The 23,039-nt window shown below is 43.7% G+C and overlaps 1 protein-coding gene across 7 annotated transcripts in view; it reads right to left on the minus strand.

Annotated features, from left to right (window-relative positions):
* Window positions 1-13,791: 13,791 nt before the first annotated feature.
* Window positions 13,792-23,039, minus strand: part of fgfr3 (fibroblast growth factor receptor 3) — a 67,260-nt gene continuing 58,012 nt past the window's right edge. For all 7 annotated transcript variants that reach the window (XM_046412153.1, XM_046412154.1, XM_046412151.1 and 4 more), the window contains exons 14-18: window positions 22,556-22,678; window positions 21,989-22,059; window positions 19,145-19,282; window positions 18,284-18,389; window positions 13,792-17,489 (exon numbers count right to left, since the gene is read on the minus strand). In XM_046412153.1, the coding sequence (XP_046268109.1) occupies window positions 17,325-17,489; window positions 18,284-18,389; window positions 19,145-19,282; window positions 21,989-22,059; window positions 22,556-22,678 (603 nt within the window). In that variant the 3' untranslated portion in view covers window positions 13,792-17,324. The remainder of the gene's footprint in view (window positions 17,490-18,283; window positions 18,390-19,144; window positions 19,283-21,988; window positions 22,060-22,555; window positions 22,679-23,039) is intronic.

Here is a 23,039-nt window from a genome sequence, read left to right on the forward strand (position 1 = left end):
CAGCAGTTGTCTCGGAGAGGGAGAGCAGCCGCCAGAGCTGGCTGTCCTCCCGCCGCGCTCCTTTGACTCAGCCCGGCCCGAAGCTGCTGGGCTGCCTGCTTCCAGCCCAAACAAGCCAGTACAGCGCCAGCGGTGGTGCTGTTGGTGGTGGACGATGTGTGTGTGTGTGTGTGAGCTGCTTAGTTGGCTGGCTGAGCTCAGTGTCACAGCACAATAAACCCACTGGCTGGAATAGACTGTCACTGACAGTCACTGGATGACGACTGGAAGCAAAAACATTTCTGTGATTTCTGCGTTGACATGAAGTGTGGAGGGAAAATTCTCTGCTTTGTACAGAATCTTATTTTGATACCATGTGGAGTAAAATGCTGAGACACCTTTTCAGTCACACATAGTACAGAAAGGTGGTTTGTCAAATATAAAATAGCTCGTGCCATACACATAAAGACATGGTTGGATGAGTTTGGTGTGGAAGAACTTGACTGGCCCACACAGAGCCCTGACCTCAACCCCATCCAACACCTTTGGGATGAACTGGAACGGAGATTGTGAGCCAGGCCTTTTGGTCCAACATCAGTGTGTGACCTCACAAATGCTCTGCTGCATGAATGGGCACAAATTCCCACAGAAACACTCCAACATGTTGTGGAAAGCCTTCACAGAAGAGTGGAAGCTGTTAGGGCTGCAGAGCTGTCTGAGTGTTTAGAATGAGACGCCATTAAAGTCCCTGTTGGTGTGATGGTCAGCTGTCCCAATACTTTTGTCTTTACAGTGTCTTACAGTGTTCATGCAGTACAGTACAGTTTTAAATCCAGTGTGTTGGTGTACAAAGAGAACACAAAGCAAAGCACATCACCGTTGCTCCTCTGTGATTATGCTGTTCTGTGAGCACACAGTGATTGCACTTTCAGCCCTCAGCGACCCTGAATAGGATAAACAGATGGACGAACACACAGATTTGCAAAATAATTATCCTCATCAGCTGCAGCCTCCATTTCTGAGAAGGAGAGAAAAGATGAGAGATATGAAATTTATGTGGTTTTTCTCCTTTCAAATGCAGTACAAAGTCTCTCTACATGCAGACTGTGTCTTTGTTCTGCAGTGACACCATGAAGAAACTATGCTGGGAGCCGCAGTCGTGGCCTCCTGTCCAGAGACGGATTTCTGTGATTTTATTTGGCTCTTCTTTGGCGTGTTGTAGGAAAACACTGCAACTGTATGGGTGCATGTGATACTATAATTACACAATGTACACACTGCAGCATGTAATTATACTGTAAACCGCAGCCTGTGGTTTCTTTCAACAAGAGAGGCTGCTGCTGAGAAACAAAAAAAAATGGGCAAAGTACGAGACGTTTGTGCCTTCGCTTTGCTCCTGAGGGAAGCAACGCAGGGTTTCAGCTTTTGTTGACTAGTTTTTCCTCATTACACTTAAACCTGACATTTATGGGTTTATTTAGAAGGGTCAGAGGTCAGACGCTGTGACTTGCTCAGGGATGGACCTTACTGGTGAAAGCTGTGTGAACGTATGTGTTACCGCAGTGTATTTAGGGAGGCAATAATCCACACTCGCAGCCTTTGTTGTCAAGGCTCCAAAGAAACAGCAAGACTTTAATGTTGCTCTGCTTTAAATACATGTAGAAAACCACACCGTAAATGTGAGCATGAACGTGAGCTTATAATAGCTACGTATATGTAGTATGTACCATGTAATCTCACACACACACACACACACACACACACACACCACAGCAGTGCTGCAGCCTCTGTTGAAGAAATGTGACATTTATATGTTTTTGGGGCTCTTCTCATGTCGTAGGAAAGCAGAGTAAATATATGAGTGCATGTAACATGAAACCACAGTTACTCCCTCAGTTACTCCCTCTGTTGTGTTTTTTAAAGGACGAAGAAAAGATCTTTTTCTAAATTCTATTTTGGCAAGATGTGAAATCTTTCCAAAGGTCCCAAAATGCTTGTTTGAGAGTTTGCAACAAGGCTGTCACCATATCACATTATCAGTTATCATGGCCAAAACAATTCTATTCTAATTCTAATTCACATTCACCTCTTTTGGCAAATGAATTGAAAGTCTGTAACCTTAACTAAAGACCTCTAGTGTAAGACAAGCAGAAGAGCTGATAACCAAAGGATCCCCAAGGCCACACATCTGCACTGGATTATTAACATGATATTAAATAGAAACCTGAGCAAACCAAACTCCTTCTGCTGGCTTTGTCATGCTGAGAGGATGGAGGGAAGTGCAGCAGACACGATGTGCTGTGGTCACCATCAAACACAGCACGCACGAAGAGACGCCGAGTTTATTTCGCTCTGCTTTGACATAAAACAATGCAGGGAAACAAGAGGAACGCAGTGCATGAGAAACTTCCCTCCGTGCTCCGTAATCACAACACCTGTGCAGGTGTTCGGATGGAGCCAACCGACCGACCTCGAGAGGACACCTGCAGTCTGGACACGGACACTATACCAACTGTCCATTAAAACACGACAACCTCTGCAGCCTCTGCGGGGTAGAGTGTGTCAATATGGAATCTTCTCTGTGGTTCACAGGAAGTACACCATACGTCCAAAAGTATGTGGGCGCTCCTGTGCTTTTGGTCTGAGTCTCTCCTGGGTCTCTCAGTTCCTGTTATGGTAAATGTCACTGCTACAGTTTAAGACGTTTGTGCGCTTCCAGCCTCATGGCTTCAGCTTGGAGAGACGGTTCCTGTTCCGACGTGGCAGTGCCCCTCTTCACAAAGCCCTCACGTTCCAGTTTAGTTTGGAGGAACTTGACTGATCTGCACAGCCCACCTGGTCTCAACACCTTGTTCAGATGTTCACATGGGTTGGTGTGTGTCCACATACTTTTGTAATACATATGAAACACCCCAGAATGCGCCGTCACCTCGTATGACATCTTAGCTACTGTAACTGTGACCTTCAAAGTAAAAGTCCGATAATTTGCCAGTGTTTCTTTGGCTGGACATGATGCAAGAAATACAAAGCTCAAAAGGCATATTTAGATATTAGATGATCATAGATTGACAGTACTTATGTTATACTTGTATATTACTTGTATACTCGTTAAAGCGTGAGTTGTTGACAGATTTCTCCGTCTGCTGAAATAAAACAACGATTCCTACACTATGAAAGCACTCTGCCATGATAACCTATATTTTACAATCATTTTAATTGAGCTCCCAGAACGTTGCTTGCGGTGCTTTCCGACACTCCATATTGATTGCACAGAACAATGGAGACCAGAAGGGGCTTTGTAGTCCGACTCCTGACAAACGGCCGTTTGGAGACGGGTAGAAATGCAGCGTGGAGCACAGAGCCGCTGGACTCACCTGTCACTGCACACTGAGGGGCGTTTAATCTCCCTCACACCTCATCCATCACACACTGACAGCACAGGAGACAGCAGCTATGTTTACATGCACAGAGTGTTCACTCCTTAGCCTGGTTAGTCGAGCGTTATCAATGTTTTTTCTCTGGGACAAATAGAGGACCTTCTCAGAAAATAACAATTTACTTCTGAAGCTCATATGCTTTAAATGACAAACAAAACATCTGAATGCTGAGAATTATTTTCAGAGTGGTGTTTTGTTTTACATGCACAGAAGCAGCCTGGTTTTGATCAGTGCATATAAATGTCGTAGCTCTGAATAACCTTGATAAGCTCATAATTTAATTATGGGTGGTAGGTAGATTTGGATGTCAATAAAACAGCATGGAGAGCCAGCAGCACCTGCAATCACTGCTGCCATGGGAATACTCATTTATTTTCCCTGTGGGCTATTAGAGGAAGCTGCGAGCCGAACCCTTTCATGAATTTTATGGAGCAGACTCGGAGCAGACAGAAGTATACTATTACAGTTTTTGACAGGAGGGAAACTCTTATGCTAAGGGTTCATGTAAAGGCAGTTCAACCTAAATTATATGAGCAGCAGCAGGGTGGATCTGCACTTGTTTCCTCCTGCTGTACAGGCCTACATTTACAATATTACAGTAAGCTTGTGCAGACTGCCAATGCTGATGCTGCTGGATGGGGTTCTGTTGAGTTTTGTGCTAAGGAATTTATGTATTTTTGTCCTGGTTGGTCACTTTGAAAAAGCTTTGGCAGCAAACGTATCGTGTTTGATTTCTTTCATCTGTAGAGGTATTCATTATAAGCCCACTATGAGGACCTCATTTTTCCTCTTTGGTGCTCCCTGAATACGCAAACTCAATCTGGGCTTGTCTCAAATGGCTGCATTATTATTAACAGGAATTTATTGTAAAAAAATCATCTCCTCAAGTGGAATTCAGTTCATTAAACTTCCACGAGAAGCATTCAAATAAAGCCTGACCATTTTGCACCCTCCTTTCATTAAAAATAAATGAACTCTAAAAGCAACAGGCCAACAGCACCAGCACCACATTCTTCCACAGGCTCATAATGACGACTGAGAGAAAGTTTTGTAAGAGTTTATTTATATATTTTTAGGAAAATTGTTGGATATTATAGCTTTAACTATAGCCTCAACTGTAGAGAGGAGAAGCCGAACACAAACCTTTGAGCTTCTGCGTCTTCAGCTGAGCTTTGACATGCTGTCTGTGTTTTGTTTCTCACCATGCAGATCCAGAAGGACACTGAATTCAGTCTGGAAGGAGCAACTTAAAAAGAAGACATACTGCAGCTTCTGCAGAAAGTCTTCGTCAGTTTAATCCCTAATTTAGAACAGCTGCTCCGATGATCATCTTGCTCTGACAAAATGTGATCTGCTGAATGTACTCGTCCAACAGCGATCTGATCACTGAAGCTTTCTGAGTTTTTCTTCTTGTTATGAAGAGCTAACAGATGAGATGCAAAGGGCTGATTTGCAAATGCGCAGAAAGTTGGACACATTGAGCCACGCTGTTGAAAATTACATGAGCTGTGCTGTTATTTTGCAGCATACGTAAGTGTGTTTCATCATGCTTACAGGAACTGGCTGCTGGCAGCACTGTGGTAACTGTGAGGGGTGATGTTTTCATCCTGTTTAGTTATTGATCTGTTTGCAGGCTGATAACTGTTTTGGCAGAACGCTCACCCTCCACTGAATAATCAGTCAGCTTTTAATTTGGCGGGGATGCGTAAGACTCACTATGAGCTTCTTCTACCGGGAAAGAACATTTAAAAAATAAATAAATAAAACAAAATAAAAATACTAACAGCAAGTCAAATTTTGACTGATCTCAACTTTACGACAAAAAGTTTTGAGGCAATAATTTTGACTGGTAAGTCAGATTTTCTAAGTCACAATTAATCAAAAGCCAAATGGTGAGAAAGTCTAAACTGTGACTTCTGAGTCGGCTGGAAGGGGAAAAAAGCCAAACTGCTGCAGCAGGTAATTTGCTGCTTAATTGGCTGCAATAATGCTGACAGGAAACAGGAGGAAGTCAGGTGGTGTCGACTGTCCGTCTAATCTAAATGTTTGAAAGTGTGACGTCCGGTTTTCACCTTTTCATTGTGCATCACAAACGTATCCCACATGACAATCACCAACGCCAGCGTCCTGAGATTTACCCGATGACATCACAGTGCGTCAGTCCTGCGGCAGCCGTGAACTTCCCGTTCACACCTGCCCGGCCCTGAGCACACGAACCGCATGAGTCTCGTCTTGGCGGCAGCGGCGGAGTTTCACAGGCCCACTTTAAATTCCACATCGGTAGCTCTGTGTTACCTCAGTGTCATCAGTCATGTTCGTTTCTGGCTGACAAAAACGAGGGAGGAAGTGTGTTTGAGTGTGCGTGTGTGTGTGTGTGTGTGTGTGTGTGCTGTTGTGTATCAGAACACTCCATAAGGTCAAACAGAAATGCGAAAAGTGAGGCTGAGAAGGAGAGAAGTATTTTCTGTTGTTGAGTTTGTCATTGATGCTACTTTCTAGGTCAGACGTCTGGTGAAAGTGAGATTGGTACTCTCAGCGGGGTTACCTGCAACTGGCTTAAGGTTATAAAAGTAAAAGAGCAGGAGCAGAGAGAGAGAGAGACAGCTTGTCTCTCTTTGTTGTTTACCTTGAACGTGAGATGGAAGACAGTTTTCGCATGTGGAACCATTTTCCCCAGCCTTAATGACTCCTAATTTCATGGCAAATAAACTAAACAATGATGCCTTTGAGTCTCGCTCCATTTGTGAAGCTTTGCTACAAGACAAAATCACATTCTTTTCCAGTTAAAGTGCAGCTTAAATGTTCCTTTCTTATCTCCCGGTCGACCTGCGAGTGCACTCAGCCTGTGCTGTCTGCGTGTTGAGACACTGACGGGACGCAAACACCGGCTGATTTATTTGATTCTTGGCAGACTGGACACACTGGAGTATAAAGGCTCAGCAGCTAAACTTGGCTGTTGTTTAAGCTCTCAGTCCTCATTATTATTACTATAATTATTATTTACCATAAGCTGGAGATAAACGACTAACCTTTCATAGTTTACAGGAATCTGTAGCTGGTGATTATGTTGTATTTCAGATGTGTGGACTGACTGATTCACACCCAGGACACCCAGGAGCTGAAATCTGACCTCAATAAACTCCTATTTGTTGTAAATAGTTTAAACACTTTTTTAGGGAATTTGCACCCTTGACACAGTGCCCCCTACAGGGCAGGGAGACAAGGTACGGTATGACAGAATGCTAAATTGATATAAAAATATGTAACCATCTGCATGGAGCTGGAATGGATTCGCTTCATGTGCATGTATGGTAAAGGAAACAGGTTTGTTTACATCCCTGTTTATGTAATGCTGATCTGTATCTTTTCTCGTGACCTCTGGAAGTCTTTTATTTCTTTTTGCTAAGATTTTATGCCTTAATTAGCAACCTGATTGTGTCTGTGTGAGGTTGGTTTGTGTCTGAACAGAAGGATCCTCATTATCCACTAATTTCCCATGGAGCTACTGGGAGGGAACAGCAAAAAGAAAAGAATTTTACCTTTAGCTGTTTAAAAGCCATACTTTGCTTAACGTTAATGTATTCCTATACATCAGATGCTCCATTTAATCGGGCTGTTCTCACTGTTCTAACATCCACTCCATCGTTCTGGATTATCCCACAGCTGGATGAATGTTTACTGTATGTGCTGCTGGGTGCTCTGCTGCTGCACTGGAAGTCGAAACCAGAACATGAAGACATTTTTAATGGAATCAGTTCAAACTGAAGCTGTGCTGTAGATACAAAATGTAATGTACTTGTAAGACACAGCGGACGCCGGGAGTTCTGGTTTGTTTGGATGACCTTTTCTCTCTTTAAGTCACAGAGGAAACAATCGGAGGGAAGCCTAAACACTCATTGCCTTCCTCTGCCTTGAATCGTCCTGCGATTGAACACTGCGATGCCATGACCTGCACCAACATTTTTCCCTCATGATCGCACATCGTGGGGTGAACATGTCAAAACAGCTCAGAGACGACTCTCAACAACCACGGCCCCCCCGTCACCCTCTAATCCAGCAATTAGAGACAAGGCCAGAGAGCTGGAACAGATGTTCCATAAATGGGAATGACAGAGGGAGTCCTGGCCGCCGATGGTCTTCCTAATCTCTCCGAGGAGGACGTCCAGGGAGGGAAAGGGAGCAGCCACCCTGCAGCTCACACACACCGAGGTCAAGCAGCACTCCTCTAATAGTTCATGGGCTTTGCTTTAGGCGCCGTCAGTGGCCAATCAATCCCTTCACTTGAAGCATCGTCCCCCAAAGACCCTCGCCTTTGGAGTAATGTGTGTATTGGTTTTTGTAACTTTCCAAATCACAACATCCATCAAACACGGTCGCATGAGGTCACGGCCACACACGACACATACGCGTGAGCCTCGTTTGGAAAAATTTGCGCCAAAGTCCAGCAAAGCAAAACTCTCAGGGAAGCTAAGACGCAAATTTGCAAACCAGATTTATCTAAAGAGTTCTCCTTCTGCCTCTGAGACGGTGAAAAACTCTTCATACAGCTTTAAACAGAAGATTCACTTACTACGACAGCAAAAGGTTTTCTAATTATAATTCTTTATTTGGAGGTCTGGTGTAGCCCAGCTTTGATGACTGGAGGTGTTGTGGCTACACAACCTGTCAGTTCAGATCAGTGAACGTCATATGGGCCTGCTGAATCCTTCTCCACCTGTTTTCCAAGAATAGCATTGTTGGATCCAGGTTTGAGACAGTAAGGAGCTTGTCTGCACATCACTGCTGCAGATGGTGTGAAACTGATTGTTACAGTCACAGTTAACTCCAAACGCTTCATGTTTTGATGCTGTGTCCAGCAGTTTGACAGTGTGCTGCTCTTGGCTGCAGAGTCAAACAGTTTCATGTGCTTCGTCTGGTGTCCAGAAATACAAACGCTGTGAACGCTGGGTTACAGTAGTGAACCGCTGAGAACACACTGTCCTTGTTATTGTGTATGAATGCACTTAAATCTAACCTGTTAAAACCACTTCAAAAATTTAACAGCCTCGCAGCTTCACTACTTGAAATGATTTTAATGGTTTTTCAGTTCCCACACACGTCCATCCACAGTTTATAGTCAACAAAGCAAGAACGTAAGAGAAAAATTCAAATGGAAATGGGATGCAAACGCAGCTGCTGATTCATCTCAGTGCACTGTGTGCTCTGATCGTCACCCAGAGTTTTGTCATGGATTTCTCTCAAGTTTTGGATGCTCAAAACAATTGCTAATAAATGCCCAGATTAGTTTTGCTGCAGTGTCCCTGCACCTGTCAATCAACCAGAATGGGCGGGACTATAAAGCCTTTTCACCATAAATGGATTTCCTGTTGATGCAGTTTGAGGCTCTTTAAGTGGTACTCTTTGTTTTTCATTTGTTTTTCTATTCTTATTGTCCTCAGAAATTATGTCCAGCTGCTCAGAAAGACTTTGGTTTAACTGAGCTTAAAATATTTGCAAAACGTCTCTCACAATGTTGTCATGTCTGTTCCCAAGCAAAGCAGAAACGTTTGTTTTTGAGTTTAAAAAAGTCATTAAAATGAAAAATATTGGAAACCAATTGTTGCCTCTCTGACCGACACCCGAGAATAACCTCACTGCAGACGGCATCCACACGCTAAGCGGCAAATAAACCGGCGCTGGTCTCTAAACTATCATCAGGTCTATTCCTGCTGCTCAGTGGGACTGGAGTTCTCCAAGGAGCGCTGAAAACCGGATTGTTTTACACACACCTGTTCCTGAACGTCACTCGGCTACACGCCTGTCTCAGAGGGAGCGCAGTTAATCGCTGATTTGGCACACTTACAGTGACAACATACCAAGGTCCAGTTTCACACACACACACACACACACACACACACACACTGCTACTACTACGACATTAGCACAATGGCTGTGTGACCGAAGAGGCGGAAACCTCATGATGAGATGAACAGTCCGGCGGATCAGCAGCCATCTTTGATTTTTTTGACTCACCAAAATAACTTCAAACTGTACAAAACACATAAGGCTGCACTTTCAAAAGCTGAAACTTGCAATTATTTTCAGTTGTGTGCAACTGAACTGGGTGATAGTTTGTGTATTCTGGAACCCTTGAAGCTTTGTGGCTTTGACTGAATGGGAAACAATTAAAGTGCTTCTTGGCAGCACATGAAGCCAGATGGGGATGAAAATGGCTTTTCAGCACGAGTGAGGCCTCTCAGCTCGGCCTGTCTGGAGACACGAGAATCTTCCAGAAAACTTTCCTCCTCCACTCTCAGTCACTTTCCGCTCTCCTTTTCTCCTTTCGTCCTCAGGTCAGGAGGACAGTGAATAAATAGCACTTGTTGGACGGAGTCAGAGTCCTCCTTCTCTTCTCTGTTTTCTGATCATTTCTGTCACAGCTTTTATTGTTAACTCACAACATCACCAAGCAACGAGAGCAGCAGCTTTGCATCACGGCAGTCTGGATGAAGTCATAAAAGGACTTGGAATTTTATATCTCATTTCAAGGCAAAGTTACCAAACATTTTAAGCGGTTTATAAGCCACCAAAGGACACCTTGCGGTTCTGGATGAGACGCACAAAGACGTGACTTTGTGACGAGCCAGGATGAGAACGTGTCGGTCATAATTAAGTTTGTTTCTCATCATTTTACATTTTAAAAGGGTTAAAGTGATGAAAAGATAAAGAAATGCAGCAGGCTGATTGATCAGCTTCACTGTGTTTCAGAAGAGTTCTGCAACCAATCAGTCTGGAATGAATTTCTAAATGGACCAACAATGAAAAATTCTGCATGCTTTAACAGCTGTAGCCATCATTTTACAGCTAAGATGCAGCCACACCTCCCCAGCTCCTCCTCCTGCTCCTCCTCCTCCTCCTCCTCCGGTAGGCCGAGTGAGAGGTGATTTAAAGGTCGAACGGCCGCCTCCAGAGAGAGAGGGACCGACAGCCAATGGTTAGCCGAGAGGGGAGCAGCTACGGGGGAATGGAGAAGGAGAAAAGTGGGCATGGGAAGGAGAGAGGAGGAGGAGGAGGAGGAGGAGGAGGAGGAGGAGGAGGAGGGGAGCGGGGATGGAAAGCATCCACCAGTGCAAACACCTCTGAAACAGAAACATCCATTTAGCAGCGAAAACAAGCCCCCCTCACAAGACCTCCGTGAATGGGCCACTTCAGCCGGCTGAGGAAGTTCCAACGAGGGGCAGGATGTTCCCCTCAGGACGCACTTGAGACGGGCTGAGGGCCAAAAGCCTGAATACATAGACCCCTCTCTCTCTCCCTCTGTCACTGTCCAGCGTTGCCCTCCCACCCGGGCAGAGTGGGTTCAGTAGCCTCTCCTCCTCCTCCTCCTCCTCCTCCTCCTCCCCTGCCCGCCTGATCCTTCCCCTCCCTCCACCCGTTTGCTGAGCTGCAGCCAGCGAGGCGGCGAGAGAGGGCGTGGAACTGTACTCAGCAAACAAAGACAGAGGGGCGAAGACTTTCTGTGATTAAGGAGCAGTTAAGATGCTATGAGAGGCTAATTTGTTCACTGTGTGACAGAATCAACAGGAAGTGGGGGGCAGAAATGTGTGCTGCCCACATTTCCTGCTGCAATTTATCGAAGAACACGGCTTTGACTCAGATTTATAGCCCATTTACTGATGTCTGCATCCAGTTTACTTTAATGCAATTTTTTTTCTTTGAATATTAACTGGTCTCACAATTTTGTACAAACAACTACATTTTACACTTTTTATTTACAAACAGGACATATGCTAGAGTCCAGACTGCAGTTCTACTTGGACTCACTCATAAATGAACAACGTCATGTGTAAGCGCTAAGATCAGCTCTGTAGGCGAGCGCGTGACCGAAAGGATGTCTCACTGAGGAGGGAGAAACAGACCCTGAGCTCAGGAGCACTGGCACACAGGGTCCAGGTGTGTCACTGCACCTGATGAGTCCAGGTGTTGCTCCTCTGCCACCCACACTCAGGCCCATATTAGCTGCTTGGCTAGTATGTACATAGCCTGCTCTTAGTCGTTTGGGGGGCTTTCAGGTCATGAGACGGCAGTTCAAAAGCTAACTCATTAACACGCACATAAAACAAAAAGTAAAACCAACAAGTCGGTTGTTTTCAGGAGGTGAAGCTAGTGACCACTCAAAGACCCCGTGCACCTGACCCTGGTTCACCTTCAAATGGGTAGGATATAAAGGCGGCTTAGCGCGTCTTTTGTTTGCATGCACGTCCAATGAGAGATCAAGGTGCAGTACGCCACACCTGACCTTTAATGTAACCAGTCGTTGGGTAACCTTGTTTAGAAAGACAACAAGCCCCTGATGCTGCGACCGTCCTCACAAACAGTTCAGACCAAACAAACTGAGACACGCTGCAGACAAACTCACCGACTGTGTGTATTCTCTGCTATTTTGGTTTCATTAACATAAACATCTAAAACTTGTTGTTTGTTTACCGTGAATCACAAAGTGTGTTTGGGTTGTTGTTTGACTTGCTTTTGCGTCACATCGGGACTTGTTTGTTTTTTTCTCCCCCAAATATATTCTCAGTGACAGACACACCAATGACAGCAAACGCTATTATAACATGTTTATTGAAAACCTTTTTCTATTTTTTTTTTCTTTTTTGACAGCATAGTTTGTCAGGCACAGAGAGAAGAAGAAGAAGAAGAAGAAGAAGAAGAAGAAGAAGAGAGAGACTGAGAAAGAGAGAGTTGTGAAATCGTTGTGTTTTCCCAGTGGGCGATGTTTGCCCACGGGGGATGTTGTGGTGGAATGTTACAGAGGATTCGTCATGATCAAAACAGGTACATCGCAACAAACAAGCTATGAATTAAAAAGAAAATAATAATAATAAAAAAAACCAAAAAAAACATAATGCCAAATGGTTAGTTCCACCTTTCTATGTTAGAAACATGAATACAGAGGGAGGAAAAATAAATTATGCGGGAGCAGAAACGACAAACATGATTTTTGTCTCACTGTTGTTGCAGAGCACCTGACGTGTGGAACGCAACATGAAACAGTGACGTAACGGAAAGAAGGTGAAGTGCACGTGACAGTCATTTCCTCTCTAAGATTCTTACCTAATAGCTCACGCAGCTACGTAAAATTTCTACTCATGGATTCAGCAAAGTAAAAGCATTTCAAACTCTAAATGCATCTGGGCTAACGTGGTCAGGTTAGAACTGCACGAGGAAATGAAAACGGGAGGACAAAACAGATGAGGGCTGCGTGAAAACTAACCATCACAACCCGGAAAGTGAAAGGTGTGTATCTGGAACCCTGTCCTCCCAGTTTCATCTTCAATCCTGATTTTGTTGAGCAGAAACGAGAATAAATAAGTCGGTCTGAGAGGAGACGGCAGGCGGTTAAAGGCCAAAGTGTGACTGTACATACGGTAAGAGTCCCTCCCTGCTGAGGCCGCGTTCTTTATTCATTTATTAGCAAAGAAGAAACACGACTGCTCTCAAAAGGGTTTGTTGTTTTTAACTTCTGTCTGTTGAGAAACGCTCGTCTGTGTCACAGAAGGCCTGTGCTGATATTTGTGCATTAGACTGATGATGCTTTCCTGATGCACTGACATTCAGTGATCCCCCAAGGATTTGCTTTTTCTTGTCCTGATGGAAAAGCATATGAAACTGGTAAACTTAGCCGTAAACTGAAAGCAGCATCACAATTCGAAGGGAACATTGTTGCAGCACATTTTCTGCAGTAAACGTCTCGAGTTGTCGCTGTCCAATAAAATCGTTTTATCTCGTTTTATCGTTTTATCTATCTGAGTGGGAATGAGCGCTAATTTTAGCAAGCTAGGCTAATTAGCTTCCACTTTGTGAGTAAAACAAACCAAATTTAACAGCGCAATGGGCCCTGCAACATGTTTGACGTCGTAAAGGGGACAGCTTACCACAGTCACCGAGTGTCTCACATGTCAACAGCTGCGATGTGGAAACGCCCTAAAAGCTTTTTATTGTTATTTCTTGACAATTTTGCAAATTGGTATAGTTAAAAGTATGCCGAATTACCTATCAACAGGTCTTATTTGCAGCGTACCCATGGATGTACAGAAAACTGTCATGCTATTAAGTTGAAGAAAACCTAAAATGACTGTAATTCTCAGGCAAGTTCAGCAGTTACAAGGACTGTACTTTTCTCTGATTTCTCAGGGGATGTGTGGATGTTGAAATATATTTGTATTATGTCTCAGAGAAGGAGGACTATTTAGAAGACGGGTTTAAAAGTATCTTATAATATCACTGGACCACTTTTACTTTGTCTGTTGCCTAAACAAGACATGTTAAAAACAACATAATTTTTAAAAGTGAGAAGGAGACTGAGGTCGTCTGTATGAGAGTAAAAAGTCTGACAAGGATTCAGAAAAAAAAAGCAAAGGGAGGGCATCCAAATAAAATAAAACAAAATAAAATAAAACAAAGGATAAATTAAGCCAGGAGCTAAGCCTGATGGGGGCATCAGTATCTGGTAAAATGACTACTCTACATCACCATTATCATCATCTTCTGGCTCTTTAATGAAAACCAACACTGAAAAAGAGATAGCTATGAATAAAAATACTCTCACCATAGGGAAAGCTTTTACCCAGCATGGAAGAATAAATAAAACAAAACACCATCCGTTTCATCAGATCCATCCAACCTTTACACAAGTGCCTTTTTGTCTGTCTTGTTCACTTGAGAAAAAAGAAATCTGGCTAATATGCACATAGCCTGCTCTTAGTCTGAACTGCTTGTCTATTTTTATGGGCTTTTATACATTTTATACATTCAAAACCTGGTCAAAAATCAATCAATTCATCTCCTTTCTGTTCGCTTAATCATTTCAGGCACTTCATAGCAGATTCGGGCCAAAACTGTAAAACTGTAGTGAAAACAGAAATGACAATAACTGTGTAACATTTCACTTTACAAAGACCTTGTTTCTGTGCATAAACCAATGAAAAAGAACTCATTTGATGCTAATAAAAACCACAAAAAAATCTCCCAGTGTAGCACTTCAATTAAATACAAATTTTCACTCTTTTAAGTACTTTAAATATTGGGGAGATTTCGCAGTACTGACACAGTCTTGTTGGATAAATACATTACATCTCTCTCCACAAACTCAGTCCACTGCACAGCAAAGTGTTGCCACCGTTTCCGTTTAGCAGCGAGTGAATCATGTTTCTGAACCCTTCAATGCCACTTCGCTTCGTCGCTTTCCCTTTTGTGACTTTGCTAAAAACAGACTGTAAACATTTCAACCCTTGCGCTTTTTTGGGGTCAGCTAGAGAGACGACTGCATGAAAGGAAGGGGAGATATCCATTCGACAATCCCATGATCCTTCGCTGCACATGTGACCTCCGCCCGCCTACATTCGACAGTGCAGTATTTGGTTCAGAGATCTGGAGAACTCGGTGAAACAGACTTTTAAGACTAATTTGGCACTGTTTTCTTAAGCAAACTAAACTTGAAGAAGGATCCACCACAGACTTCTCCTTGAACAAACCGATATATATTTATATTTATATATACTGTATATATACTTTCTCTTTTGTGCTGAGTGAGCTGAAAGTCGCACAGCATGCCTTCATTTCTGAATTAATACTATAGAGCAGCGATAAAATCTCAAGCTTCTGGGCTTGTATCACTTGAGCACAAAAGGACATAACAGCTTTAGATTTCTGCCTTCAAGCTGATGTTTTTATACATGAGTGTGCACACAGATCCCGCGCGTCCTGCTCAAGAGCACTCCGGACACAGCTAGCTGACGTCGACCCTGTGACCTTTCTGTTACGACCGAAGCCTTTAGAGAGACCTTTAAGAGAAAAAAACCCACCACATACAGGTGACGTACTTTGAATTTCTGTCAGTTTTCATCATTAGGTGTATTTAATTTATTCTTGTATATTAAGTAGCAGGGATGTTCAATCATAGTCCAGTGTCACACTGTTACTGTACTCAAACTCCCAAAATGCATTGCAACTAAAGCTGAGTCAGTTCCGGTAAAGCAATGCAACCTTCACGTTCATTTTTTTTTTGCCAATTTGGCCTTAAAAATATATTTCTACACTAGTTGCCTCACACGTTTTCATATTTTTTCTCAATAAAAGTTTAAGTGCGTTCTCTAATGACTGCTGCAAAGCATTTGGGGAAATGTAGTTCATGACAAGAGTCGCTTCTGGATTTGAAACTGACTATTCTAACATCTCAAGATTTTCTTGGGTCACCACTGCGGAGACTTTGGGAAGCACTACGTCGCATGCATTTTACACAAATGAAATGTTGGAAAGTGAATATTTTGTACGTGTAGTAAACCAGGAAGCAAAGAGCCATCCTGGAATCCATCGAGCGTTGACACACCGATCAGTGAAACAGCATCAGTAGGAGGATTTTTTCCTTTAACGGGCTGCTAAGGTTCTCTGAAGGCTTTTTGTGCGATTCAGAGCTGGTTGTTGTTGATGTTAAATACGTCTTTGAGTGCTTCACTTCTACCAAAAGGCCTCTCTGGTACACATCTTGAAGCGCTGCTATTTCTTGCCCAGCAAGAGTTAAATCGTTGCTTTCATATCGCAAACGTCAACTTTTCAAACCAGAATTTGAACTCCGGCTTCCTTCTGCAGGAGCCAGTGGTTCACGAGTCCTCCTCTGGTGGTCGAGTCGCACTCGTCGGTCGTACATTCTTGTTTTTTGAAACTGTAAACGAACAAAAACAAACAAAAAAAATACAAACAAACAAAAAAGATGGATCAAAAACCAGAGGAGTCTGCCAGTTGTGAAGAATAACGTCGGAGTTCTGTCGTAAAATAAATTACAAAAACAAACAAACAAAAAAAAAGTGAAATAAAAATCTTTGCGTACAGTACTAAAATCCTAAACTAGACCTTTCGAACTTAAGAACCACATGTTAAGTCTATAAATATCTTTACAAATATACACGTTAATTATTCAAATAAACCTTTTCTGTTTCACTTTAAACGATTAAATGATTTACACTTTCATGACAGTGTCTTCTAGATTGCAATGCTTCCAACCTAAAACAATACTTTAAAAAAAAAAAAAGTAATTTTTTTTGTTTTTTAAGTACATGGCTGTGGACAGCAATATGATACATATTTGCATTTAAATATTTACAATAAATCATTTTCTAGTTACATAAGAAAAAACCCTCCGAACCTTCCTGTATTAATTACCGAATGGCCCTGAAACTTCGCCTCATGTTCGATGAGGAATTTGTTCTGTGATTATCGCAACTTTTGTTCGGGATGCTGAAAGGTGACAATGGTGTACAAATCCACGAGAAAACACATTTATATGCTCATGTAGTCCTCTCTGTTGTCTTCGGAAGAACGAGTCCCATCACTGAGTTGACTTTGCTGGTATCTTAATGGATTTTCTTTATGATCGCAAACTTCTAACGCGACCTGAGGGCTCCGTGCAGACGAGAGGATAAAAATCTGAGGTCCTCGCCTACTGGATCACCAACCAGTCGCGGCCCAATGCCCTTCACTCCCGCCTCTTGTGTTCTTTTTGTCTCTTTCTTTGTCAATCTCAGGAGGTTTCTGTCCCAGGTAGGCACGGAATGGTTTCACCCCACAGACTGTCCGTAACAAAAGACTGGCCCAAGTACAAAAATATAATTTCATTTGTGAAAAGAAGGACACAAAACACGGTTCAACGGCAAAAAATAATCCTTCAATGTTTCAAGAGTCTCTCGAAGAAAACTCAGTCAAAGAGGATTTCGACCAAGAGTTTAAGACGAATCGAAGAGCTGAAGCACTGTGGAAGTATTGCATGCAGAGTTTTCTTTTCCATATCTTGAGGAGCTTGAGTCACTGAGAGGTGTCACAGACTGTGAGGTGGAGGTTAAAGTCCAACCCCCCCTCCCCCGAGCTCGGGTTTTATGTCCTAATCACCCCGTTGCTGGGGAGCTGTTTGGGAAGACAGGGCTCGTCAGGCAGCGGGTCGTGGGCGAAAACAGAGTCGTCTCCCGAGGAGCAGGTGCTGTTGGAGTCCTGACAGGTGGGCGAGTACTGCTCGAAGGGCACCGCCAGGTCCAGGTACTCCTGTCAGGGGAGAGGTCAAAGGTCAGACTGCTGTGTCACAGTCAAATCTCGTCTGCGGTCAAGTGAAGAATTATATAGTTTTACTGTATTACGTTGAAGTGTGCTAATGGGGTTCTGCTTCTGACGTTTCTTTCTTGTGTCTTCTTCTCTCCCTTTCTTTCTTGTATAACGTGCTTTTTAATTACTAATTATGTACTTAAAACTGTAAGACACAAACAATCCATAATCCATGAAAAATATAGAAAGAAGCACTAAATTCTAATCCCGCATCCTTGTGTTAGCTGTTCCCTTGTTATAACACATGACATAAACATATGATTTTATATCAAATCCCTCTTTTTGAACATGCATCTACGAACTCAAATATGATGTGAGCCGTCCAGCTGACTCATCACATGAAACCAACTCTCTGACTGTCATAATAACTATCAAAGTGATAGCACAAACCACACTCTTTGGAGATGTTGACAAATTACAGATTTCTCCTTCGTCCTCCAATGTCTGATCAAATGACGTGGGTCCCTAAGCCCACTTCTCAGCGGTCCAATCAAATCTCAAGGAGCTGATTTAAATCCCACTTGTGACAAACTCCATTTATATATTCTGTTGTACTTAGAAATATGGCACAATGGAGGAGATAAAGTTGCTCCAACTGTGATTTCTCTGCTTTCAGTTCAAGAAGTGTGTTTTCAGGTGAGGCTTTGTGAAGTGAAGCTGAATATTAAGGTAAAGTGTTGTGTTCTTGCTGGTGTTTCCACACTATCAGAGAGCAGCAGCTGTGCAGGGAGGCTTACATCAGTGGAGGTCATTGATAAAACCCGGTCGTGATCTTCTACCAGCTGTCTGAAGGTCGGTCTCTGTGACGGTACGGCATGCCAGCACTCCCTCATGATCATGTACCTGAAAGAGCCACATCAAGCTTTAGTTACTCTGCATCTCATCCATTAAACTCTAATACACACAAAATCCTCAGATCTCACATGGAGTGAGGATCCAGCTCCAGTGATTCTTATTGGTCTACTTGATCTACAGCTGGATGGTGATGGTCTGTCATTAAGTTCAAAGCGTAAAAAGTTGTGTTGCGTTTCCAGCTGCAAAGAGACACCATGTGGTCCTCAACAACCACAGAAATGAAAATGGTCTCTGAAAACATTTGAAAAATAATCAAATCAGTTGCTCAAGTGTTTTAAGTCAGATTAGTGATCTTTCAAAAATGTTCAAATTACTGTCAGCCTTTTAAATTAAACTTTCACTTTTGGTCAAAATGCCTGAAATCTGATTAAACAAAGACACTGAGGTCATGTCCTTCACACTCTGGGACATGTGGACGTTTGCACATCCAGTTACAGCTTACTGACTTTCAGTTTTGATGAAGAATCAGTGACTGCATCAAAGTTAAGTCTGAAATTCAGGCCTTCATTTACATAAACATTACTTCTTAAAGGACTTTGTCAGGACACGATCAAATAGTACAACCATACATCTTCTCAGCAAACCAGCCTATGAGAAGACCAAAAAAGCCCAAAATCCTGACTGCAGCTGTGGTCTCGTCTCCTCCCTTCCTCCTCTCTTCCCGCCCCGTCAGGTTCCTCTAAGCTGAGCTGCTCCGTTAAATCAGACGAGCAAACTGAACCGTAATTCGTAAAGACTCTTACAGCTCGTGGGTGCAGTTGGCAGGTTTGTCCATCCGATGTCCCTCCTTCAGCAGTTTAAAGAGCTCCTCCACTGGGATTCCAGGGTACGGCGAGCCTCCCAGGGTGAAGATCTCCCACAGCAACACCCCATAGGACCACCTGAACACACACACAGATTAGAGGTCATGCAGCCTGAAGCAGCCACGGTTCAGAAGGCGCCTTGCGTTCCCAAGATAAACCAATCAATCTGCTTGGGAAATATTGATCTTCAATAATGTTTACCGCAACCAATTTAAGAATCAATCTGACATTCTCATTGTCTGGGACAGTCGATCGGTATCAGTATCCTTCGAGCCAGAAAGGAGAGGAGTGAAGACAGAGATGGAAGACAGATTTTTCCTCGTGGATGCGCACAGAGGTGAACTGAACAAAGATGTTTGATTTGATGCTGCGTCAGTCCACAACAAGACAAATTACTTCTTCCTCAGCCTCATCCTTTCAGGGCGAACCGACGTTGAGGTTTATAAAAACGCTCACATTTTTTAACCAAATAACGCAACCTTTTGAAGCTTTGTTTTTTTTTTCCTTCAAATTCATAAACTTGAACAGATCACAAGAACCACTGGGAGTCTTGACATTCGTGTGGACTATTCTTCATTACTGATTAATCGATTAGTTGTTTGGTCCAGTGAAATGTCAGAAAATGGTGAAAACCATTTTTCCAAAGCCCATGAAGACAAACGTCTTGTTTTGTCCCCAAGCTAAACATATTCGGTAACCTTCTCAGAGGACTAAGGAAAGACAAAAACATTTACATTTGACAAGCAGTGACCCATGATTTTATCTTGGGTACCTCTTCTCAAAACACCTACAGGCCCTGACCCAAAACGAGCAGAAAACGTATTATAGTGAATCCACAGTCACAGCCGTGCTGCTTGTACCTCTAACCCGAGCTGCCGTCTGCTGTTCTTACTGTGTCTGCGGCAGCAGCTCAAGTTTACTGCTGCATTATTCCTAAATCGCCAAATGAGGGAAGGTAATCAGATAATGGCGGTGTATTGACTCTGGGTACTATTGTTCCGCCGTTTGTCCAGTGAATCAGAATCGGACTCCTCCTCCCACTGCGGCGCTCAGCGGGCCTAATCTAATTATCCACGCTCCGGTCCAGAGGGCCGAAAGCAGGCGCTACGGGCCGAGCCGGCTAGTCCCTCATGCAGCCGAGGCCAAAGAGAAACATCGACATTCAGGGACGGAAAAGGGGAAACTGAGAAGAAACGGCCAGACAACTGAACCCATTATCTTTATTGTGTTCAGGACGAGAACTAATCGGGTGTTTAGGGTCAGGACGGGTTCAGGACCGTCTCAGGGATCAGGAGAACGCGCAGAACGTCAGGGAGGAACAAAATGGATAAAAAACGAGGCAATCAAGGCGTAAACAATTTGTCATGTACACCTGCAGCGCTCAGAGACGCGTCTGAGAATTCTGTATTTGGTTAATTGTTGAGGTTTTCTGTCCTATAATTCATTTCTGTGAATGAGCTGATACCAAAAGCTCTTGTGTTATGACGCACATTTTTATACAGCAGCAGGTTTTGACCAGCATCACCCACTTTGGCTGCTTCTGACGGGTTAGTGAGACTTGTTTTCTGCAGCTTTTATGGACTGACACCTTCAAAATAAAATCTTCACCTGCCTGATATCAACAGCAGGGAAAAAAAAGAACTCACTGGCTGTATCTGCACCAAATAACCCCAGGACATGAATTTTTAAAAATGGATCCAGGCTTCAATCTATTAGCAGAAATTTTGAACATGATGAACTGTGTGAAACAGCCCTGCACTACAGAAAGGCCCCTCCGAGTGTTCTCACTGCCAGTTCTGCCTTCAGAGCAGTAAACGTTTGGAAAGCTGCATGAATTGTAATGCCAGTTGTCCCGTGTGGGCTGCTGCATGCAATCGTGTCCTTAAATTCAGTCCTTTTCTTGCTGTTTGCATGTTGTGTGACAGATTTGCTTTAATTGCCCCCCCCCCCCGTCTGTTTCAGCGTAAAATACTTCAGTAAAAACCATCACGGGTCAAAAGTCAAAGTCCCCCGGGGTGTGTGAGAGTAAACTGGCTGCAGACCGACTACTGTATAAAGGGAGGAGGAGGTTGGCGGGAGGATTGACTCTGTAATCCAGACCTGCTGAAATAACAGAGCAGGCTGATTCTCCTCTCGGCTCGTTCCCAGTCTAGTGTAATCACACGGCGAGCCAGTGTTGACAGGGGCCCGTGTTTGGCTTGGATGGCTGTGCTGGGGACACGGCGTCTGGCTGCAGCCGACTGGGGGTGGGGGGGGGTCCAGCTACCGCAAAACAGCTTGACTTTGTGACCTCCTCACCTAAACTCGCCTTTCTTCCTCTGATCGCAGCCAGAGATCGTAAAGGGTGCGTCTGTTTCGGCCGCCCCGGTTGCTTCGGCCTGCCGTGGAAAAGCTCCCTGAGGGAAACACCTTGTGTTAAATCCACTGACCCTCTTATCTCCTTCTGTTCTTGGGCGGGTTGGATTTGCTCTGATAAAACAACAGTAAGATGTCGGGTCTCCGTTGCGTTTCTGTCTCTCTCTGATGTCGTGTTGGGGGATTAAAGAACAAACGCGGCGAGGAATGCAGGAGCAAGAAGCTCAGGATTATCGAGGGATGTGCAGATGACGGCGAGCGGGAGATATTTGGAGAGGGAACGCTATGATTCCATATTCACACGCACAAGCTCAGCTTTTGATGCTAACGCGTTCAGTCACGATATTTCAACACCCGGATTCCTCCGGTGTACAGCAGCTCCACATGAGTGGACAGTTGGCATGTGACGGCCGGTTTTTGCAAACTCACACGTCGCTCTGGTGCGTGTAGACCCGGTCGAACAGAGCCTCCGGAGCCATCCATTTCACGGGCAGACGACCCTGCAACAATAGAGGCACAACAGAACCGCATCGGTCAGCAGAACCATTCTGTACAGACCTGGACCCAAACACACACAGTTCTGACTGCAGCTGCAGTCCGTCTCATCATAACAATCTCAGCCACATTCATTCAGCAGGTACATAAAGTCACATGCTTCACCCCGCACTTCATATATGTAGCTCTGAAGGTTTCATCACTGCCACAAAAACCTATTAAGGTTTGAACTCATTTCTTGGTCTTTCCTGGTCTTACATTTTCTTCTAGCTTCTCAAACTGAGCTTTGAATGTCTCTGCCTGAGCAGGCATTAAATCCATATGACTGTTTGTTTCTTTTCTTTTTCTTGTGAGTGAAAATCTTCCGAAAGGTCGTAACCACCCCAGCCTTCTCGCGTCAGACTCTGCACATACATCATTCTGCACAGTGAAGCTCGACTGCAGGAGGCCACAGCTGAAAATGATTAGCCAAAAGTGCTCTCCTGATGGAATGAAACTCACGTTCGTGGTCTTTTTGTAGTAGTCTATATTGTGCACGTCTCTGGCGAGACCGAAGTCGGCGATCTTCATAACATTGTCCTCCGTCACAAGGACGTTTCTGGCAGCCAGGTCTCTGTGGATACACTGAGGGAAGAAGCACAAATGCATCAAACACACACACACACACACGTTCACATACACTGATGCACTGTAGGGCGACGGCTTTCATGTCCCATCGTCGGACTTTGTTTCTCAGCCTCACACGGCAGGAATACTGAACTTTAGTCCAACCCTGGAACATTCAAACTTCCAACCCTGAAAGTTTTTCCACACTATTAACTAACCTTAAGCCGGATCCCAATTAGATCATTTTTGTTTCAACAAAAGTGATTGCACTCTAATCTCTAAATTATAGCTATTCTAACTGTGAAACATCCGTCATTGTAACTCAAAATATCAATGAGTGACTTTTCCTGGACTCCTGATTTCTAAGTTTTACTTTAAA

Source organism: Scatophagus argus, chromosome 15 (genome assembly GCF_020382885.2).
Source record: "Scatophagus argus isolate fScaArg1 chromosome 15, fScaArg1.pri, whole genome shotgun sequence".
In the NCBI taxonomy this organism is placed as follows: Eukaryota; Metazoa; Chordata; class Actinopteri; family Scatophagidae; genus Scatophagus; species Scatophagus argus.